General features: G+C 39.4%; 1 protein-coding gene across 1 annotated transcript in view; it reads left to right on the top strand.

Moving 5' to 3' along the window:
- The window catches only part of MCC (mutated in colorectal cancers), a 155,124-nt gene that overhangs the window by 97,377 nt on the left and 33,624 nt on the right, over positions 1-24,123 (top strand). The window contains exons 4-9 of the mRNA XM_009321091.1: positions 1,125-1,261; positions 5,193-5,356; positions 10,938-11,144; positions 20,956-21,102; positions 21,427-21,516; positions 22,196-22,344. Of these exons, the coding sequence (XP_009319366.1) occupies positions 1,125-1,261; positions 5,193-5,356; positions 10,938-11,144; positions 20,956-21,102; positions 21,427-21,516; positions 22,196-22,344 (894 nt within the window). The remainder of the gene's footprint in view (positions 1-1,124; positions 1,262-5,192; positions 5,357-10,937; positions 11,145-20,955; positions 21,103-21,426; positions 21,517-22,195; positions 22,345-24,123) is intronic.

Raw genomic sequence — 24,123 nt, 5'->3', positions numbered from 1 at the left:
CCTGCAATATTTCTGCAAGAAACACTCATCACCATGTAGCATACACACAGCAGACTTAACATTACAGGTGCCCCTCCCAGATGCAGATCCCCAGATAGCTCTTTGCTATTTCTTATTGTTTCCAGATCCAGACAGTTCCATTCTCACACTTTTCTGCTGAATCTGCAGCAAAACGTATCTCTGCATTTGATTTAGTGTGTAACATGATGGCTGTTTGCTTACTTATCAGAGAGGCTCTGCACCTGAATAAGCTGATGTTTTTCTCATGTTTAAAATACGTACTTTAATGTCAAAACAGTCACTATGGAAGTAAAAAAAAAAAAAATTCCGAGTCAAATCAGCGAGTGGATCAAAAGAAAAAATGTTTACAAATGTTCTCAGGCAAAGCTATTATTCTTTCCCAGTGCTTTGAACTCTTTGTGTGGAGACAGGAGGGAAAAGCCCTTATTTTTTTTAAGCTCATTCGCTTTAGCTAAATATTCTGTGTCCTCAATTATTTTAGTAAAACCAGCTTGACAAATAAGTTAAAACCTAGGTAATTGAGGCTTTTTGTTTTCCACTAACTCCAGTAGTTCAGCGCTATACTCACTTATCTGTTCTCTTCCTTTTGAGAAGAGAAAATGAAAAACCTACCTGTTCCCAAGAGCATTTTCATACACATATGCAGGTATGTGCACGTGCACGCTTGCTTTGCACAGAAGCCGATGGCATCCTTGAACTGAGAAGGAGACCAAAATCGGTTATTGCTAATCCACTTTGGGATCAAAAGCCACTTGTGCTGATCAGGAATTGTCAGTTGGGGAGTTATTGCAGAGTAGTGTCCTTCTTGCACGCGTCCTTGCTTGCACTGTTTCATGCATTGTTTTCTTGTACAGTGGTCTGGAGTAATAACGAACTTGGGAATAAAGAAATGGAAACCAGGCACTGGCTGCTGCAAGTGGGTGTTACGGGCATAGCACAGTTGCTTTGCGGTAAAGGGTATAAACCCTTCTCTACTGGCTGGACAAAACACTTATACTTGTGTGGATTGTATCCTGTGACTCAGCTTAGAGGTCTGAAATAAGTGTCGCAGAGATACTTACTTCCTCAGAGGATTTTATTTCTGCCTTTGCTCTCTCTCCCAGGGAGGAAGATGAGTATTCAGAGCTGCGGTCAGAGCTCAGCCAAAGCCAGCATGAGGTTAACGAAGACTCACGCAGCATGGACCAGAATTCTGTTTCGGTACCAGAGAATCAGTCCACCATGGTCACTGCAGACGTGGGTGAGTTATGCTTCTTAGCAGACATCATGCCTTCTCTGAGCAGAAAGGCATCATAGCCTTTGAAATGCAAATCCAAACATTTGGTGAGGAAATATATGAATCTAGGCTGTATTAATCACAAGTGCTGAACTTCTCCATAGCTATGAACTTATATGTGAAGTAACTTCTGTGCCTTGATGTAGAATAGCTATGGAGTCTAAAATGGAATGATTGTTCAGGAGAGCTCATGACTTTTGGGAAAGAAAAGGGGGAAATAACTATTCACGTACCTTACATGTGCCTGTAAAGTAGTCTAACTCTAGAAAATAATTGCAGACACAATGAAAGCTGGGGGGAAAAGCGTGGTGAATGGAACTGTCTGTCCAGTTCTTTTACAGCTTAATGATAAAGGATATCTGCATTTTTTGAAAATGGAGAATGTGGAATAAGGATAGTTTGCTGAAATGGATTTAGACAAGGACAAATCTGACACAAGTTGTTCAAATACAGTGCAAGGAGGGAGCACCTCCAGACAGTCTGTAACTGTTTTTTTCTGCTAAGAACTAAGAGGGCAAGCATCATTCCTTCAGAAATTCCTTCAGAATTTCATCTATTTTGTCATCCAAGCACAATTACTGGTCATTTGAAGAACCTCCAAGTATGGAATAATTACTCCATAAAGCTTGCAAAATAAGCATGAGCAGACACTAGGTCTTTAGTATGATAATGTTTTAAGTGTTTGGGCACAATTGCTGAGCACCATAGTTGTAGACTAGCAGAAGTCTGGTGCAATCCTCACTATGACTGATTTCCAGAATTCTCTTCAGAATACTATTTCTCTTAATTTATATTTAAAAGCAAATAGTTGGTCTCCATTTTCATCCCTAGGGTAAACTAGCTGGGTGCCTGGGAGCTTCTGTGGGTGATACTGTACACGAGCAGTGTTTTAGGAAATCGTTGAAATAGCAGTCTTAAGCCCTGTTGCAGAACTTGTGATCCTTAAATATTAAGCTATTAACTCTACATGAGGCTTTGATGGTTATAATGCAACAGACAATATTTGCTTCCATACATAAGAAACTGTGTTAAAACAGTTTCCAGTTGTTTGGAGCAGTGCACTTCATTAATGAGAACTTTTTGCTGTTTTTTTTCCAGTACAGTGCCTTTTAGAGGAATGGATCTGAGAGTAGGATGGCTTTTGGGCATAGTATTTGTTGCCCTCAAGTGGAGTTTAGTAATGTAGAAAACATGTTGATACTGTAAGCAACCATATAAAAGAGATTTTCTGTATGATTTCTTAAATTTAAATGAATACACCAGCTCTGGAGCTCTATTTGTTTATGAATGCAAGCCCTGCCACAGAACGTTTGTATTTCAGTGTCTTTAATTTCTGGAAACTTTGATAGAACAATATTAATAACAATGTATTCGCGAAGTGTTTGACATACTGAATTCAAAGTATACTTAACAAAACATTGTATGGAGTCAAGATATTTTAGTAGAGGTTTTTCTATTCTTAAAAAATGAATGTTTTTACTTTCAAAAGTTAATGCTTATTATGAAGTTCCTACCTGAACAGATTCTAACATGAGGACTTTTTTTTTCTTCAATTTTCTTTCCTTTTTTTTTCCTTTCTTTTGGCAAAAAAAATTCTAACTAATTTACTTTGCAGCATTTATTTTGGGGTTAGGGCTTTGATTTTGTTCTTCATGGGCTGGAGCTGAAGCAGGGTTTGTGTACATTAGCAGCAAATTATCCATTTGAGTTTCTGCTAACAGTGGGAAACATGGCAATAAAATGAAACACAGCAACGGACAAAATAAGAATGTTAACTCTAGGGACTCTTGCATTGTTTCCATGTTTTCCTTCTTTACATGGACTCTGTCCTTTTTGGGTTTTGTTTCCGTATTCTTGTGGAAAAAAATCCTTTTGTCTGTATATACATCTGTGTGTACACACACACACATATATATATACAAATTCATATATTTTTTTTATCCTTCTAGATATAGGTATATAAGGATAAAAAATCGTGACCTAATAACCGTGTGCATGACCTTGCTTACTGCCCTAATGGAATGAACATCAGTGACTAAATAATACGTCGTGATACACTAATGCATGTGGATATGCTGCTCTATTGCTACAGGCAATAAAACACCAAGAGCTAAAACTATGAATGCTCTCCAGTATGTCTTGCAGAGCTTGTGATTGGGTTGTACTGGTTTTCTGTGAGAAATGGTGTTCTCGTTATTGTAAACTCTTATTTTCTGGGCAAAATGTTATTGTAGGAACAAAACTTGGCATACAAGGTCCTGTGAAGGTTGTTTAAATGGACAAAATGTCTGTTATAGAAGATGTTATGGAAACAAATAAGTTCAAGCCAACAAAACAGAGTTTTTTACAATTAAGCATCCTGCATGGTATCTGCTGCTCATAAGTGAGTGTTATTATAAAGGGGTTTTTGGAATTACTACAACAGATGGGTGGCTGCTAGTCAGGACCTAGTGAATATGAATTCAAGAGTAAAGTTTTGTATGTGTTGCCCATTCACATTTTTCATCCAATCCTGTGGCATCATTCTAAAATCTTCTTTTTGGTCAGCAATAGGTTCATGTTTATCTGCATTAGGCTGTGGAGTTAGATTTGTGGGAACAAGTTTATAGTTTTTTTAATTTCTGACCATCTCATCCCTTCATCCAACCACTTTCAGTCTTCTCTTGCACAGAGAGATTTCAAGGCAGTCTACAATAATCTGGTGTCTCATGTCTGTTAAATTTCAGTGACAGTTCAATGCCACACTGCTTTAGTCCCCTGTAAGAACCACAGCTGTGAGGCTACTAGGGAATTCTGACCATGGTGAAACTCTTGCAGCAGTAGTACAGAAATAACACCCTCCAGCAAGAATGCCTGCCACTGTTTTTAGTGAGGTATAGGAACTGCTGGTGCACTGTCTCATAGTGCACCACTTGTGTGCTGTACAGTTGGTAGTTATTGCAAACACTTAACTACTAAGCCAGAAATACTAACTAGCACATCCGAAAGAGAGCACAAGGGTGAATTCTACCACGTGTCTCCCTTAGGAGACACTGCCACTGTCTGTTGCCAGATGTGAGCCTAAGAAAAACAAAAATAATTCATGAAGTGAGCTAGCAAGGTACTGAGACCCACTTGTTTTCACAGAATGGAGGACGCTGTGGCAGGGACCAAGGCACTAGAAGAGCTTTGCCTAAAGACGGAAAAGGAAGCGATTCTCTGCCCCATTTTATAATTAAAATAGCGTTGTTGTATATGCTGATAATATGGTTGTGGTATGGAACATAGCAAAGAACAAGGGTGTGCTGTTATGATCCCTGAATATTCTGTAGTTGCATTTGTAGAAGAAATAGCTATAAAAATGAAACATAGGCTCTAAGATAGTCAGTAGGGATCATTTCTGTAAACACCAGGATTTTTTAAATCAGGCAGTGCATAAGTAGAACCAGAAAAATTCCTCTGAAAAATGTCAAGTCATAATGTCAATGAATGTACCAGGCAGAAAAAATGTTGAATTTACAGAGAAAAACCTTTGAGGGTAACAAAATCAGGATAATAGGCCCTGAATGGCAAAAATAACAACAATAAAGAAATGGCATAGTATGTGAGCATGTGGTGTCTTAAAACGTTGCCCTTCAGAAAAGAGAGGGTTTTGAAGAAAGAATGAGCACTTCAGATAAGTAGGGGGAGTGTTATTTGTCAGATGGGAGGTAACTCATGTTTTCAGTTGATGTGGTTATGGTATTTAAGCCTATCAGTTGGTGAGGAAAAAGTGGCAGATTGCAAGCCAGGACGTTCCTTGAACAGTATCAGTCCTAGCTGTCCTGCAACAGGCACTTCCTGGGTTAGAGTTTGTTTTTTCACTGAGTCACTAATTGTTGCGATACTTGTTTTGTTTTGTTTTGCTTTCTTTTAGATAACTGTAGTGACTTGAATTCAGAACTGCAAAGAGTGCTGACAGGTCTGGAAAATGTTGTCTGCGGGAGGAAGAAAAGCAGCTGCAGCTTATCGGTAGCAGAAGTGGATAGACATATTGAACAACTCACTACCGCCAGTGAACATTGTGATTTAGCCATTAAGGTAACGGTAATATTAGGTTCTAAATGCAGTGTGTACTTTGCCTGAGACAGCTGATCACATTCTGTAGTAATAGCACTTTACTTCCAAAGGTGTAAAAGTACTTCACAGAAATCAGCTCCAGCTCACAGTGTGTGTTGGGTAAGCAGTAGTACACCTGTTTTACGCTGAATTCCCCAAGGCACAGGAGGAGCTACTAATAGACTTTTGATCACAAATCAGAAATGTATTTGTCTTATACTCATTTCAGAGATAACAGAAATGGGAACACTCAGCAGTTAATTTACTTTCTGAAGGTTATCCAGCAAACAAGTTGTCACTTGCCCAAGGTCACACAGCTAGTCATTGACCGGTAACTGAAAACACAATATGTAATACTGGCTGAAATTTGAAGATAAAATGCCATAAACTGTGCGTAAGTTGTGACTTTGCTGTCTTAAAATGTGAGGCTAGTATTTAACACAAAGCATGTGTAGTATATTAAATCTAGTGAGACGAGCCAGACACAGGAACAAATAATTCAACTGGTACTTGTATGTCTTGGTTTTATTGTGCATGTAACAGAACAAGAAGAGGGATGCCTGATAGCACATGTAATGAAGCGATTGCAATTCCGAGCCTGAAAGTGAGGGAACTGTAGAGTGTCTTGCTATATACAGGGAAAAAGCTGAACAAGTCTCATGAGGGGCGGCTGAGGGAACTGGGCTTGTTTAGCCTGGAGAAAAGGAGGCTCAGGGAAGCCCTTATCGTCCTCTACAACTGCCTGCAAGGAGGTTGTAGCGAGGTGGGTGTCCGTCTCTTCTCCCAAGTAGCAAGTGATAGGACGAGAGGAAAAGGACTCAAGTTGTGCCAGGGGAGGTTTAGATTGGACATGAGGAAAAATTTCTTCACCGAAAGGGTTGTCAAGCATTGGAACAGGCTGCCCAGGGAAGTGGTTGAGTCACCATCCCTGGAGGTATTTAAAAGACATGTAAGTGCGGTGCTTAGGGACATGGTGGACTTGGCAATGTTAGGTTTACGGTTGGAGTCGATGATCTTAAGTCTTTTCCAACCTAAATGATTCTATGATTCTAAGTTGTTTGTGTCAGATGGAGAGGTGTCAGTGACTCATTTATGTCAGAACAAATAAATTGACAGTCTGCTCTTGAAGTGGGGAGGTCTTGTTACCTCCCCTAAAGGCTTAGACAGCCCTTTAGCATGCTACTGGGAAAGGTCCCCTGTGTCCCTGGTGGTGCCTGAGGAATATAATGGCCTATAAAGCAATTAATGTTGAGCAGTAGTTTGAAGAATGTGGGTATATTTGAGAGAGAGAGAGAGAGAGAGACTGACTTCTGGGTCTCTTGGGAACGGTCTTAAAGCAGTTTATCTGAGTGTCTCAGAGGATTAGGATCAATACTTTGAATGTCACCCAGTATTATCTGGAGTTTTAGGGTTAAGTGTTCTCAGAGTCAGTCTTCACTGAGAGAGAGATTGTGGATCCTGGAAAACAGGTAGAGATTGGTCTGTGTGAGGTCCACAGAGGTCTCTGAAGAAAGATGAGATGAAAACTGCTGCAGGAGGTGGATTCAACAAAATGTCAAAATAGCTGCCATAAGCTTAATTCTCATGCTTTTTATTTTAACCCCATTGTTTACTGTTGATTGAAGGTAACTGCAATCAAACTTTTACAGTGGTAAGTAACTGTCAGCAGCTCCTTCCTGGTCCAAAAAGCAGGCCTTTTATTTTCATGTGATGTCTACATGCGTAGCCATTTTTGGGGAAAACTTTTCCCCACTGCCTGTTCTGTAGAGCCTGGGATTGTTTTTGTTTGACAAGTGATAGCATGCAAAGGTTATTACCCTTTCAGGAAGATACAAATCTCTCCGACATGCTCCGATTATGTGCTGGTGTGTCACCAATGTGTTTAATATAGCAAAACCTACACGTAGAGCCCCTCTCCACGATTCCTCCCATGGCTGCAGGTCATTTCTTCTTTCCTGCTTCCTCAGAGAGAGAACTGAGAGATTTTTAAAATAGGTGGAATCATGAATGAAAACCTCAAATATTCTGACTGTCTTTTGCTTCGACTGTTGGCTTTTTTCTTCTCTAGGGGACTAATGCATTTAATGTTCTGAATCCTTCTGGTTTGATGGTTAAATTTCACTGGGTTTCTTTCAATGCTGTTGCTGGTAAATTTTTTTTTTTTTTTGCTTCTGTTATATAAATCATGTGTTTCAGCTCAATTGTTTTTGTCCCACAAAGAATGAAAAGACCTTGAAATGAGATTTATCAGATTGTCTGATAAAGTGAACAGTTAGAAAACTATCCTTTGTTTAAGAAGATTTCCACAGAGTAGGCTGGTTAATGCTTCATGTATTTTGAAGAGTAAATAACTATCAGTAACAGATACCTACCACTAAAACTCTACCAATTAAAAAAAGATGTAAATATTTCCAAACATGAACCATTTAGAACATGAGAACAGCTGCAGTGGGTCAGACCAAAAGTCCGTCTCTCTAGTGGCAGATGCCAATGGAAAGACTGCATCAAAAAGGACATGTGTAGTATGTCCTTATTCTCCTTCCTTCAAAGCTGCTTCTGGCAAGGTGGGTTCTGGAACTTCTTGAGCCAGAGATGATGTCTTTGTGTTTAATAGTCATGGGTGGAATTTTCTTCCATGTTTGTATCTAATGTGTTTTTCAACCTGTCTGAATTTTTGGCCTCCACAAATTCTGGTATGAATAAATCCTACCATTGAGTTATGCCTTGTGAAAAAATGCTGCTTTTTGCTTCTTTTAAACCTGATACTTGCTGATTTCATCTGATATCACGTCTGTAACACAACACCTCTTGTAAGGAAACTGAGGCAGAGAGTACTGATGGCAGTGTCAGAGACTAGACTGGAATTGCCATGTTATGACATCCTGCCCTGTGCTCAGAACATTACATTGTAATTCAATCCTATAATCTGTGAAATTATACCTGAATTTATCTGCTGTGCAGCAGCATGCTGGATAAAACTGCTCTGTAATACTGCTTTGAAGAAAAATAAACAACCCGGTAGTTTACGTAGATATATCCATGTACAATATTTATGTTTTATTTACCATGGAGGATGGTAGCATGTTGGTCATCAGACTGGAGAATTGTGGTAATAGTTTAGTCAGCAAAAGGATATTGATCACATCAAAATGAAGGAGCACAGAAGCAAGCAGAAAGATCCCTCAGCTTTGTGAAGGGCTATAGGGCAGCCCTCAGTCTGACTGTCAGACCCATGCTGATGCTGTCAGTGCCTGAACTTTGTACTTGTGTGGGCAGATGGTAGCAGTGGAGTCTGGAGAAACAGCAGCGGCCTCTCTGTCTGAAGATACCTCTGTGATGTTGAGGCACTGCTGCTGCTTCCTCATGACAGTCCTTCCTCTTTCAGTGTTGCTCCAGGCTTATCACCCTCAGTAGTGCTCTGAGGAGGAGAAGAGACTTGGGAAAGGGAGGGGTTGGAAAAATAGCAACACTAGGAGCTTGGGGAATAAGGAGGAAGGAGGCAGCAGCAGAACTTGGCATAAGAGGGGTGAGGAAACAGCAGGGGAAGTGCATGAAAGAGGAGAGGAGTTTTGGGGGAAGAAGGGAGAGGAGAAGACAGCAACGAAGAGGCACTGTTTAAAATAAAGCTGGCATCATCAAGAGAGAATGCTCCTGCCAGTACAGAGCTTTTCTTCACGTTGTAAGATTAACCGCCCTATGCTTATTCAGAACTTGAACTCATCCTCATGTTGTGTTGAAATAACTTACCTTGTCATAGTTTGAGACCTATAGGTCCAAGTGAAACTAAAGTAAGGGAGAGCTGCGGCTTCTTTCAACTTACAGAGATGTTGCAAGGCATTGCTCTTTTAGAAGAGTAATTTAAGCTTACTACCAAATATGGAAGCAGAATTGTAGCGTAGATACTCTGTCAATGGAGTTTTATATTTGTGACTCTAAATGTATTGCAGTTTTATGGAAGAGAGACATGAAACATGATTTAAAAGGATACACTGAACCTGATTGCAGAAGTCTTGTCCCTGCTTCTTTCATAAAGGCGTCTTGAACTAGTTGTCAAAAATAGGTTTTTTCCTCTTGTATGAGTGTCTTTTCCTCCTCACTAAGGAGTCTTGCTGCAGCCAAGATTTATTCTTTAAGATTAATGTATTGATAACAATAAATAACCAACTTCTCATTAGAATGGATAAATAATAAAATTTCACTGATACCTCACAGTGTCAGACAGTGCTGAAAACACTGGGAAGATTTCTTGCAGAACAGAGTCATATTTTCAACTTGGTTTGTCATTTTCAGCTGTACTCCAGTTGGTTCTTCCAGTCCCTCCCAAATTAAGGACATAAACTTCTGTTAGTAATCTTTGTTATATATAAAAATTAAGTCCTTTTGAATAAAACAACTAAGTAGACTATTTTTAACCTTGGTACATGAGTTACTTATCTTCCATATTGAACTTAAAAGTATAGGCTTTAGCTGTAATTTGTTCTTGGATTATCCAATGAAATGAAATCTTCTAGGTTGCTAGTTACATTGTATATTCATTTATTTTCCATGTTTCTTCCTACCATTTTAATGCAGACTGCTTTCAGGGAGATTCAAAAGCTTATAAGCAACAATTGGAGGGGTTTTGCTTGTTGCAAAGGTCTTCCATAAGGGAAAAAATTTAACACAGGCACAGCATACGCTGTATAGTAGAATCAGAACTGCACATAGTTACCTGACACGTTGAGTGTTATGCTGTGTTTCAACACGTTGAATGACCAGTCTGACGGTAAGTTTAGGCATAGCAGTATTCCCTTTCTGGTGGCGTGTGCGTGTAGTTTAGTTTCACCCAGTGGAAGCTGCTGAATATCCTCCGTGCTGAACGGTGCCTACGAGGCACCGTTCTGAGCAAGGGGATGGGCGGGAAATGCTGAATGGCATTATATGTCCCAGAGAAACCCAGCCTTTTTTAGGTGCTAGAAAGGCTGTAACGTCTTCTGGTATAATGTAAGCCTAGCCAAGGCCAGCTTTCTTTCATTTATCTCTCTGTCACCCCTAGGAAAGAACATGCTCAAGGACATGGGAAAGAAAAGTCCTCTTTTTTTACTGTCCCACTCTTTTCCTTGCCCTTTTGTGGAGTCAGTCTAGAACTAAGAAAGGCCCCATGCCATGCACATTCATAGGCTGCTACTTTCTGCCTGTTACTCAGGCAGGGAAGCAACAAGCACAGTGCTCACCCGTGACAAGGAGTCATTAATTTGTTTTAAAGTATTCTGAGGCAAAACTAGTGGGATTGCTGTCACTCACGGGGGACATGTTTTATTTGCATATGAATCATCAATTTGCTTTGGTGTTGATCAGTATGAAATATTTTAATAAAATGGTCAAACTGTCAAACAAAATAAACAATAATTTTGTTTGATATTACTTATCAAACAAAAGAAGCAAACTAATGGTGTTGTGGGGCTGGGAGTGTACGTATAAGTATATATAGTTGCCTGTTACACAGTTCTGTCCTGTTACCATTAGTCTTGTTCAATCATTTTTCTCTGCTGCTTTCTGGTTTTTGATGACTGTATTTCTGCAGACTGTAGAAGAGATTGAGGGTGTACTGGGACGTGACCTTTATCCAAATCTATCTGAAGAGAGATCTCGATGGGAAAAGGAGCTAGCTGGCTTGCGGGAAGAGAATGAGAGCCTCACAGCCATGCTGTGTAGCAAAGAGGAGGAGCTGAACAGGACCAAGGCCACCATGAATGCTATTCGTGAAGAAAGGGACAGACTGCGTAGAAGGGTAAGGCTGCTGCATAGATGATGGCTTCTTGTTCCTCCTAGCCTGTATAATTTTGTCACCAGAACAAGCTTCTCTTTAATCTCGCTTCCTGTACTGCTTGTAGGGCTTTTTGTTTTTAAAGTTGAGCTATACAAATTACAGAACTAGGACAAAACTGAACATAAGTGAAAAAGAGTGTGATGAACAGCCAAGGTGTACAGCAACCTGATGTCAGAAATCACGTGTTAACAGAAAACCTGATATTCATCTCCAAGGAAGCATATGTGACTTGTCTATAGAGAAAGCAGATGTTCATTTAGTGAATTTTCCTGTGAGGCTTTTTTTTTCCCCTGTAAACAACAAATATTTCTTTGTTTTTGATGGGAATTCAATTTGTGATTAGGAGAAAGAAAAAGAACAGGACTCCTGTCAGTGGGTAATAATTCTCAGAACTGAACAATGAGTAGTCCCAGCCATGTCCTGCTTCCCTGTCTACATTTTATGATGCTGCAAGGTCAGATAAAGGCCTTGTGCTTTGTGTGGAGTCCAAAGTAAAAAAAACTGGAAATTTGTTCACAAAAAAGATGAAAGATCCACAAGAACGTGACCTCAATCTCTGTAACTTTTAAAATTTGTTAGCTTTGTCCCTGTTAAATCTGCATGGTTTTGGTTAGATATGAAATAATTTTTTTTTAAAACAGGCAGTTTCAAGTTTGTGTTCAATTTGAGTGAATTGAATTTAGACCACTGTATCTTAGTAAAATTATTGGAAGTGTTGCTCTTTAGCTACTGGCAGCAGATCGACCTTTTATGCAAATACTGTGTTTCTAAAACAGACCACTTCAACTTTTCCGTTGTAAAATTTAGTTTTGTCGTATACCGTAAGTATAAGTTGTTTTCAGTCCTCAAGTTTTTGGACTGGTTTTACAGTGACACTTCTTTTTGAACAGAGGCAGTACTACCCCTTGAGCTACAGAAGTAGCATTTATGCACCTGGTGAATTATTGCAGGATTGGAGGGAGCCGGGGGGACAAGCAGGCAGAAAGTAGAAGCATGTGCTTGTGAAATTCGCTTACGCAAATGCAGATATTGACACTGCAGATTATACAGATCGATATTGGGATATCAAACAAGAAAAAAATAGATGGCATTGAGGGTAGATTTAATAGAAAAAGGTTTAAATTTTGAGAAGTATGGAATGCAAGTTAAGGTGCTTAAAGTATTGGTAACAAGAATTTATGCTGACAGCCAGGAACTCCTCAGTTAAAAAACAAAAAAGGGGAAAGAATTGGTGTTTGTACCCTCAGGGATCAGCATGGGTGAGCAGTTGATGCATGGTGGCAAATTCAGTCCTGTGATGTACCAGATAAGTTACTTGCCGTAAGAGATTGGAAGGCCTGTATAAAGAGCGGTGAGATGTGATCTGGAATGTTATATGTAGTTCTTATCTCTTACACTTGAAAATGTTCAGTTTAAATTGGCAAAAAAAGATGTAGAAGATGGTCAAAGAAATGGGCAGCTTGCTTGAAGAAGTGGCTTAAAGAGATTGTCTTGTTCAACTTGGCAAAGCAAAACCTTAATTTGATTTCTCTTTCCAAGTGCTGGAGAAAGCAAGAAAGAATGGGAGCTAATGTCTGTTCAAACTTAGGGACAAAACTGGAGCAAGAACAGATTAATATAAACCACTTGTAGCTATATAAGGCCAGAAGTTGGACTATGAGAGTTCTAACAGACAAGAGGATTGTGGTTCTGAAGAAACAGTAAGGAGTAAGGTTACTGACTAATTACTTTGAAAATGGAGCTTTAAAATATTAAAGTTATGTTTGTATAATGAAATGTATGACTATGCAGGGATACCTATTAAAACTAGGATTGTTACATTAGGATTGTATCCAAAGGAAAGCAAAAAAGCGTACTTTTAATTGGCCCAGTTCATACAGCTGCATTAATTCTAGAGCTAGCCTTAGTATCTCTGCACAAAACTGTTATGTTTTATCTGGTGCCAGCAGTAGCAGAGGGTTGGGTTAGATGATGAGGAAAATGCTGTTCAGTTCTGTGTATACAGACACTGCTTGACTTTGTCAGTCTGTATGGGAATCCGCGTTGAACCAAGCATTTGTGGAGCCACGCAGGTATTGGCTATGTTACTGAGTGTTTCACAGTTTCCTTAGCATAGGCAGGGCCTGGGACTGAAAGGATAGTGTGTTAATCATGCCGATCCAGCAGTTGCGGGCCTGTCTATTGGAACTGTTAGCAGGGATGCATGTGTTACTGATGTCTCTCTGTTACGGAAGCATCTCTGGTGGAAACAGAATTGAGGTCATCAGCTTGCCTCGTGTAAGTGGCTAGAGCAATTGTCGGATGATAGCAGCAGTGGGACGGTGCTGACCTGAACTGTGTTCAGACCACTGACCCTGGAGAGGCTAAGTCTTGAATTGCTCTGTAGAGACTGTGAGCTGTCTTTCGTATACAGCAAGCCAGTTTAAATGTTCATTCTTCTTTAATTAAGGAGGTTCTTCTCGGACAGATTGGATAGGTGTCTTGCCCAGTAGACAAAGGGTTAATTTTGGATTGGCGTAACAAAATCAAGCAGCCTTTATATTCAGGCACAAGCTGGCAGGGTTTTTTTTCCCCCATTGTTTTCATTTGGTTTGCACCTATAGAGGAATTTATTGAAATATGGTTTTTAATATCATCCTGAACTTGCAGAACAACTGGTTTATTGCCCCCACCAGAGAAGTTTGTTCATGGCATGTGGCCCTGTCAGCAACACTATGTAATTGTTGCACTGGAAACCGTATTTGCATTTTTAATGTAACTTTGTGTCCATAGTTGCAACAAAATAAATGTTTTCTTTGCCCTATTAAATATTTTCTGTATGCCACCTGAACTCAGAGTCACTTCAGATTATTTCCCTGGAGAGTGGGAAAGGAGCTCCAACTAAAATTTAGTTATTGTTCTTCTCAAATTAAATTGGGTGAAGCGAATAAGCTTGAAGTTGACCAGATCAATAGGTCTGTTACTTTAGACCAATGTCTGTAATCAAGCAGAGTGCTTTCAATACATTTTTCTCAGGCTTGTTGGAGATTTAATTTAATTAGGTATTTACTGTGCTCAGTTAATAGATTGAGCTGCTTTCTAGAACAGTAGCTAAGAAACAACATACATATGGAGTTTGTTTCTCACGGGTCATTAGTAAATGAGGTAATCGCTTATTTCTGTAGGGTGCCTGCAGTGTAGCAGCTAATTTCATAACGCAGAGGTTTATTTTACCTCTCTATGATATTGCCATATTAAAAATAAAATCTAATTAAGTCTGGGCCAGTCAACGCCCTAGAAACCGCTTACACATAGCTGACCATAATCCTGAATCCAGTAATACAGATAAGATGCTGGGGAACTTCTGTACCAGTTCATGCGATTAATATTATTATTACGTGAGAATAAGGTTGTAATTAGGTCAGTACTATGTACAACTGCTATATGTAGTAACAGGCTTACATAGTAGTAGAAAAAGTAATATTTGTGTTCTTACACAACATCTCTTGTATCCACTGGGGAGTCAGATGAGCAGCGCTGATACAGCATGTGAACTCTATCATGACTGCAGCGTAAAAGTTGTGTTTTTTTAATTAGTGCCCGTGAAAGTTGCCAGATGAGCAGTGCCTCAGCACAGTCCCAAGCAGCCCGTTGGCATAAGAAGCAGTGGGCGTGGGCAGTGTTCAGGCTTCCCTGAGGCTGTTCTGAAGGACTAAGTGTGAAGTGAAAAGGTGGTTCCAGCTCTGGAAGTCTGTTAAGTCTGTTCTCTGCATAAGCCGTATCTCAACTTGTTCAGTTAATCAGAAGTTGTGAGGATTATTCTGTATCTGCTTCAAACTCAGCTGAATTCACCAAACTGACCAGAATAAAAACAGACTTAATATTTTAAATATCTTTGACTTAAGACCTTCATGAAAACATAATCTGCAGAGGAGTTGAAGAGTACCATTTTAATGCGTGATCCCTCCAGCTTCCCAGATTGCCCCCACTCCGAGAAACTTCATTTTAGCATGAAGGCTCTCCCAAAATACCTTGTTCTTGCAAGGAGTTGAAACCTACCCAAACCACAGCAGGAGTCAGACCTTGGCCTCGCAGGCATTCTTGAGCCCACGCTGTTCTCAGATGACACAAAGCTGGCACGAGCTGCTTGACTGTCCTTGTTTTGGCATCATTCATGTTGGGATCAGAAGGTATTGTTCCAGATTGCTAGAGAACACTGATATGTTATGGGCCTTTAGAGATTATTATCAGCTTGCACAGCTTAAAGTGATCCTTGAACAGTTCTATCTCCTTGTCTCTTGGTGCGCACCAGAAACCTGAGGTAGCAGCCAAAGGCTATTTCCATTCTCTGCCTCCTTCAGTTGCATGGTATTTGCTTATGCAGCAGTATTTCCGCTTAGCTGTTAACAAACTAGAGCTTTGCTTCTGTTTCCAAGCTTGTATGCAAATGCTCAGTGATTAATCTGAAATTAAATGAGAAAAAGCCTGAGATAGGCTTACTGCCCTCGCTTGTTTGTTTTCACTGTGTGCTAGCCTGGATCAGAACACTTCAGTTGTGCTCAGAGGTTTTAGGAAATCCACCCTTCACCTCCCATGTCACGTCCTGCCACATCCTTGGTTTCCATTGCTTTGCATCCTTTATAGAGGTGCAACACCCAGATCTTTCTGCATGGAGGACTGCATGAGGGCCTTTGTCTGAAAGGTGTCAAAAGCAGAGGAGCGCTTGCTTGGTAACATATTTTTATCAACCAGTGCACTGTAGCCTCTCCTGCTGCTTAAAAAAGCCATATGTATAAACCCTAGTAGCATACCTGTTCTCCCGTAGCTTGTTGTCTGTGTGTTGTTCCCTTTCTCCATTCCTCAAAATAATTACTCAAACTGCAGATTGATTTTCAGATCTGCCAGAGGAGTAGTGCTCCTAGTGACAGTTAAGTTATTACCTATTTCTTGAAAGTAGACATCTTTGCAGAGGAGAGAGATTCTGTAAATGTTTCCTTTGCACCAATGAGTGCAGGTCTAAGCTCATTCAGCTCCAGAGAATTCATTGAGGGGATGGCCCTGATTGAAAGTTTAGGGGTACTTTAGGCTGGGAAGGGCCCTCACCACTCAGAGCAGCTTGAATTGTCACACTGGTATTTAATTTTCCATCTTCCCCTCCACAGACTTGCAGTATGCGTGAATAAATTAGAAAGTGGGAGAGGTATATTCACTTCCTGTGGTTTGTTGTACTTCATCTTCCTTCTCTGTGTAACAGGGGAAAACAATTGAAACGGTATTAAAATGCTGGGGAAAAAAATGTTACTACTTGAAGGGTTCAAAGATACTGCGTGATGAAACAGGTCACAAGTAGGGTAGAAAGAAAAGAATCACAGGCATGCCCCTTGTTTGAAACTGGTTTAGGAACAAAAGCACCAGGTGTCCTTTGAATGTGGAAATCAGTGACAAAGGCAGTTTGTAGCTGTGGCTTTTTTTATTTAGGATATGTTAACAAATCATGTATGTATACATACGTGAGTATGCGTGTGTAAAATACAAAGTAAAAACATGTTTCTTAGATTCATGATTATAGATAATGAGCATATTCCACCAAAGTATTTTCTATAACCCACTATGCATTTCTGCAAACGTGTCCGTGATGCCTGTTAATCACTTACAAAGTCTTTCATATACCCAACATCACTGTAATGTGTCAGCCCCTTTTCTACCATTGCTGTCTTTTTATTTAGCTCTTAAGGTACCCACGAGAAATTATGCTTTATTTTTCGGCATTCAAAGGAATAAATTAGAAATGCAGCTAAACAATTGGCTCATATTGCTAAACATCAAATTCTAATAAATAAAATTTCCAGTTATTTAGGTTTATATTAATAACTTGAGAACATCCGTTTGTACCTGACTTATCTTGGTATCTAGGCTATCCATTGCTCTGAAGTCTAATGTCTCTGTTGCCTGTGTCTCACTGAATGCCCCTGCTCCTGCTCTTTCCAAGGTTCCAGCACTTCTTTACTTCTGTAATTCTTTGGACTTCCTCCAGCTGTTTAGAAGATCATTGCTCTTTCTTTTTTTTTTTTAATTGTGGATTTCACAGATGTTTCCCTGGATTTCTCCTGTTTTCCTCTGTTCTTTCCACCTCTTTTTTTTTTTTTTTTTCCCCAGATCATATAATTAGGTCTGTCTGTCGGTCACTTTCCATCTCAATTTAGAGTTTTAGGACTTTATGGCAATTTTTATATTCTTCTGGATGTTTCTGTCTTTAAACTAGTATGATGCAAGGACTGAAGAAATCTTTTTTTAAATCCTTCCTTGTTATTCCTCCCCAACTCACAAATCTACACTTTCCTGTCTTTCAGTGGAACTTCTTTGGTTTTGTTTCTTCACTTGTCTTCACCCATCAGATTTTGCCAATTTTGTCATCCATTTCCTGTAAGATCTGCCCTTCCTCTCTCTCCCATTTCCAAGTTTTTATTCTGTCTCATGTGCAGTACTGCAATTGCCTTCATGATACTAATAAACGTAACCTTCAGAATAATTTGTATTACATTGGTAAGGACACTTAAGACTGGTAGAAGTATTGAGCAGGGGTTGTCAGACAATCTTTAATCATACTTTTTAAACTAGTCTTTTCATAACTCATGCATTCACCAATCCAGAGAAGAAACTGGCTTTTCTGAACTCTTTTTTTCTTGATTCCTGTTCTTTGGTCTTCCTTTATTTTTCCTGTAGAATTACTACTAGTGTGGAAAAGTACTTTCTGAGGAGATGGTGCATACTGCTCTATTTACGGTGGAGGTTTTAGTGACCAGAAATAGTTACTTAAGCTGTCTCTGGGCAGTCTGGTGGGTGGGCAACCCAGTCATGAGATTCTGGCTTGGTGAATGTGTGAATTGTGAGATCGGTAATTTTACAGGTCAGACAAACTTGCCCTGTTACCCTGCTCAGAATTACCATCCAGTACTCAGCATTGCTAAAGTTAGTGCAGTTATTTATAGCAATTAATTCAGCGTGTAATTTCTCAAATGAAGGCCTGAATCAGTAAATACATCAAGAAACATGAACAAGCAGATGTTTTTTTTAAGTTGTGATTGCTTCTATGATGCAGTATTAAAGCAGTGACTTGCAGAGATTGATAACTGTGCTGTGCTCTGCGTTTTCTTTTATAAATGCTTTCCTGAGCAAAGCTTTGCCTGGCTACAGTCTAGCTGTGTTCATTTTCTTTCTGTTGCTAATGTTGTTTTACAGATCCTTAAGAATAATTGGCTTTGTAATCGTGGCCAATAATCGCTGCTCAGTAACAAAACATAGACTAAAGGAAAGCTATCTGCATTGAAGTTTTATATAATACTGTCCTTACATAAGGTGTTTTTAAACTTTGGATGCTTTATAATAATGAATGCTTAGCATTTTAAGCAACTTTAACACTCTGTTTCCTGGTTGCCCTTAAATTTAGAATGTTACTTGCTTTTGGACTGAAATCTTCCGGGACTAGCTTCTGGGCATAGGTGACTATTTCAGCAATTTTTAAGTCAGGCATTGAGGCAGGGATTTGATTTTATGAAGAATACATTCCTAGTGGTTTTCCTGTTTGTTTGCTTTTAAACAATGCTGTAACTTAAGCACTTTGGGAATTTAGTTTGGAACAGCCCAGGTTAAAAGAAATAGTAGTAAATGTGATTTTGAGTTAATGAAGTTTTGGGGTTGCTTTTTTTTCAGTGTTAATGCCACAGTACCAATCCTATCTGCACTGGCATTCCACATCTGCAAGCGGAAACATGCATACATGGTTTAATTCAGTTTTATGCATATCAGGCTGAAATGATTGCTTTGCATCAGTAGAGCACTTCTGTCCTTAAGGTTTGCATTAGTGCAGCTGTACCCATGTTGAAATTATATATGTCTGCATGAACAAAGGAGGCCTCAACTGCAAATACATAGAAGATACATTCTATGAATGTGCACTTTATACACTCTGCTCGGTTGACTTCATGATGTAATTACAGTTAAGTTGTATAATTCTGGGGCAAGCACCCACATCCATTTTTCAGCAAGTTACTTTAAACATTGGGGATTTGATTTGAGGTTTTGTGTACTTTATTTTTTTTTTAACAGGGACACCAATGGAGTTGTTTGGATTCATTTTGTTTAAGGTGTAGCCCTCCGCCATGACTGAACAGGGAAGTTATGAGTGCAGTTAGCCTTTATGTGCTCTTATTGTTGCCACCTACAGCTTTTTATTAGTAACATGCAATTGTTCTGCTCTGGTATGTAAAACACATGGGTTTTTTCCTTTTTTTGTAATTTGCACATACCTAAAAAGTCTGTTATTTTGACAGTAAGTCCTCAGCCAGTCTGACCTTCAGTTTGCATACGACTGAGGGAGAGGCAGGGGTACTCTTCAGGAAAGTAGAAGCAGACTGTAGGGGATCATAGGAGGCATAAGATACTGCTCTGGTGACTGGAGAGAGTTCCAGCTTGAACTCTTTCCTTAGTGCAGTAGGTTGAAGGGATCTGTGCATGTTGTGCAGAGAACATGCTGACTGCCGCTTCTTCGAGCAGAGATTGCTAAAGCACTGACCGTGCACTTGGTGAGCTTATAGCTGAAGAAAGCCTAAGCTTTAATGAAACTTTAATTTTTATATTTTTTGACTAAGGGATTTCAGCTTGCTTAATCAGTCCTTTGTGTAAATGTGTATTGTATTTAGTATAAAATCCCACGTTGTTTTAGCGAATGGGAATCAGAGTTGCATTTCATGCTACAGGGGCACGTCAAATGGACTGCACTTCTATTTCACTGGACTTTTGGTAAAATTTCACCAGTTCTGTTTTGCAGATGGACTGTTACAACAAAGTCAGCACAGAAACTTGTGTATTAAAGTAAACACTCTATATTCAGGGAAATTTCCTCTTCAGATGGTTTCCTCCTGCTTCTCTCATCTCACACTCTTTGTTTGAGGATCTGTGGGAGAAATGAGCTCTGTCACTTTACCTTGTGGCATAATTGTTGTGTTAAGCAGACCATTTGTTCTTTGTCTTTTAAGAATTATTCCAAAGTAAACACTATAATCTTTAGCTCAGCTATAGTTTGGCTCCTGCAGACTTTTTTTTTTTTACCCTTTAGTCCTGAAAATCTTTTGATGTCAGTTCTACAAGTATCTGATGTGTTATGAGGGCTGTGCAGTGTTTGCAGTGTATGCTTACAGAGAGCTTCTGCAGGCTGCTAGTTGGGTACTTTGCTGGTATTTTCTTGTCCGTACATTACTCACTGTATGGTAGCTTTACTTAACTGCAGTTTTGAAAGCATGATTAATGTTTGAATTTCTTTGACCTTTAAATATGACAAATCCTGTGATATATTTATGTCAAGAGTTTTTTCAACACTGGAGCTTTCCATTAACAGCAGGATCTTAATTTGATTTGTTTAGGCATCATAATCTTAGGCTGATTATACATATATCCATATACATTATACATAATCACCCAGACAGAATAATTTCTATACATACAGTACAGTGGCACTGAAGGGGTTATATAAAACAAGCTGAAACTTTGAGTAATTGCTCTACAGTATTACATTTGCATATTTCCACATTGCAAATAGTTTAAAAAACTGGCAACAATGGAATTTTAAAACAACCTCCATTCATCTGCTCCCCACATGAAAACTTCGCGGCCACCACAAGGCAAAATACAACTGTGCTCAAGCCAGAAGCAGTTGGGCTTGGCAAGACAATGAGAAAATGTCCAAACTGTTTAAACTATAAAAGTGGAAAAAACAGAATACTATGTTTTATTATAGGTTCGGGAACTGCAAACCCGTTTGCAAAGTGTGCAGGCAACAGGCCCATCCAGCCCAAGTCGTCTCACTTCTGCCAATCGACCCATTAACCCCAGCACGGGAGAGCTGAGCACAAGCAGCAGTAGCAATGACATTCCCATAGCCAAGGTGAGCTATTGCGTGTTGCAGTAACACTTCTCATTATGTGGAAGAAGCCGGTTTCATTTTGCACAGCTGCTGTGCAAGCATGTGATTAGTTGGGAGATACCTAGAATCCCCAGAGAGTTTTCTGGGGTCCTAAGCAGGCCCATGAACTTGAGCTGCAGAAAGGAATTAGCGCTAATGATTGTAATTCTCTCAGTTACAACACAGGTGTCAATTTTACAGTAGTTTATTTCAGGTTTGCAAGTGTAGCTAGTGAACAAATGCATTTTGTGTAATCTTTATGGAGTGTGGGTTCCTGTGTAACCTGTGCAGCATTCTGACTTACAGATTGCTGAAAGAGTGAAGTTGTCAAAGACAAGATCAGAGTCTTCATCATCTGATAGACCTGTCTTAGGATCAGAAATCAGCAGCATAGGGGTAAGGACTAATAATTATGTGCATGTGTGGTAACTTCTGAAGGTGACCTGTGTTCCATTAAAAGCAGCATGGTTTTCTTACTAAATTAATATATGAGCTAACTGAAAACTTTAAAAGTTACTTTGAGAAAAACATTTAAACAGAGAACATTTCACCCATTATTAAGATCTCATTTTCTTGTAACTGGTAGCTAGAAATCATTCTGAGTGACCTCGAGGATAATTTTGGAGGTAATTCCTCCAAAGTATTATTCTTCAAGAAAAGACTGTTCAGTTGCATTTCACAACTTCCAATCAACAGAGAACTGGGTTCTGCTTTGTAATGCCAATGTAAAACCATAACGCTGCTGTTACTGTGTGTTAATATTTGTTTCACTGAAGAATTTACCTCTGACCTTTTGCTAAGCTTTCAAGAAAGTAAATAACTTGCATGTTAGGCTTCTTAAATGTATGATGAAATAGTGGGCTTCACCCTTTGGTTAGTAGAATTCTAAATCAAAATAGCTTCTTAAAGAGGAAACTTGTACATGTTCTATTCAATGTAAAATTCATAGTAGAAACTGAATAATGAGTGCCTTGAAGTGAGTGCATGCAAGCAAGTGCAGCTCTCAGTGCAGACTGCCTGTGGGAGGAATCCAGTGGTTATCTGATCACAATGATCTATTAACTGCCCTGTGCAGGTGTCTAGTACTGTGGCTGAACATTTGGCGCATTCCCTCCAAGACTGCTCAAACATCCAGGAAATCTTCCAGACTCTCTATTCACATGGATCTGCTATCTCTGAAAGTAAAATCCGAGAGTTTGAAGTGGAGACAGAGAGATTAAATAGGTAAGGTGAAAAGTTAGATATGCTTACATGTGTTGTCTGCTATTCGCTTTGTTAAAGTTACTACTTTTTTACCCTTTTTGAACATTTCATAGTTCAGTCCCAGCTCAACTGTGGCAGCTGCAGATAAACATGGAATGTAGTTGATGAAGAGAAGATTGAATCATATGCTAAGATTCTTTTCATTAGTATGACAGTTTGGTCATGTATTATTAGATAGACATGGCACCTTCACCTGTGACAATTTGCACTGTAGAGTGTCCTTCTCTATGGCTGACCAAGTAGACATGGCATCTTTTTTCATAAGACACGTCACTGCTAGAAATAAGGATTCCCGTAACTTATTCTCCATCATTCTGGAATTGGCTTGCTTTGTTTTGTCCTGAAGAAACAGAATTATAGCATTAACTGTATCAATGAATGTACTGATGTATGGTGGTGTGGCCTACATACCAGTGAATAGACTTCTGTCTGCAGAAGAAAGATTGCAGCTTTTTGGTTGCAGTTAAAATACTGCTGGTGTTATCCTTCAATAAGCTCTATCAAAACCAATGCTTCATGTCCTCTTTGGCACACAAAATCATTTAACTGCAGATCAGGATTATGAGAGTCATCTCTCAGAATGTTTCCTTCCAAGTTCTCTCTTCCCCACAGGTATCTCAATTTAGTCTGATCAGTAAAATATCTCTTTTATTTGTAGCTCATGTTTTTGTAGGGCTGCAAAATGTGATCCTTTTTTTCTTTTTCTTTTTTTTTTCTTTTTTCTTTTTTCTGTGCGCTGCACAATTATGCTTTGACAACATGTATCCTTATAGGAGGTGTCAAAGAAGATGCAGGAGGTGAATTATCTGAGAGTTCTAGCAGCTAGGAAAGCCAGGGCTTTATTCTGATCAATGAATAAATGGTATACTAGCCCTTCTTCTTCTTGTGTTTGTTAAGAAGTCAGTGATTTGAGAGTTCTGGGTGGCACTGATTTCTTCATTAGCTACCTGTCCAAATTTTGAAATAATTTGCCTGTCAATTTTTGGTGTATGTCCAACTCTTACGATTAGGCATAGTACGTTGATGTGTAGTGCAGTTACCAGCAGTGAGGGTAAACAGTAATACTGACATTCTGAAGCCTCATTTTCAGATTCAGAGTTAACCTCATTGAGAAGAATATTACAATTAAGTTCTGGTATGAGCTTCTGTTTGACTATTGCCAGAACTTTTGGAGATTTCATTGCCTCATTGAAACTTAATTCATATTTTCGAAGTTACCTCTCTCATCACAACCAAAATATTACTTCAAGTGAAACGGTTATTCTGCATGTTCCAAAGAAAGGGGGCATTTATGCAGCTGCATGATCTGCACGCACACATTGCACTAGTGAATATGCCGCTTAAAACAAGAAGCAAATGTGGCGGCAGGAAGTGAGGACTGGAGGCAGAAAAATTAAGCAAAAGGTTAATATGAAACCGTCTTATGCAGTCCTGTGGCTACAAAATAAGGGTACAGCTCTCTGCTTGCTGCTGTTGCACAGGGTTATGATTACATTTTATGGGAAGGAGAAGAGAAAGAGAAGAGGCTGTCCTAAGAGAATCATAGAATCATTAAGGTTGGAAAAGACCTCTAAGATCATCAAGTCCAACTGTTGACCCAACACCACCATGCCCACTAAACTGTGTCCCTAAGCGCCTCATTTACCCGTCTTTTAAATACTTCCAGGGATGGTGACTCAACCACTTCCCTGGGCAGCCTGTTCCAATGTTTAACTACTCTTTCAGTAAAGAAATTTTTCC

The sequence above is a fragment of the Pygoscelis adeliae genome, unplaced genomic scaffold, assembly GCF_000699105.1.
Source record: "Pygoscelis adeliae isolate BGI_AS28 unplaced genomic scaffold, ASM69910v1 Scaffold83, whole genome shotgun sequence".
Taxonomy (NCBI): Eukaryota; Metazoa; Chordata; class Aves; order Sphenisciformes; family Spheniscidae; genus Pygoscelis; species Pygoscelis adeliae.
The sequence above is the reverse complement of the archived record's forward strand: the minus strand, read 5'-3'. Positions and strand labels throughout refer to the sequence as shown.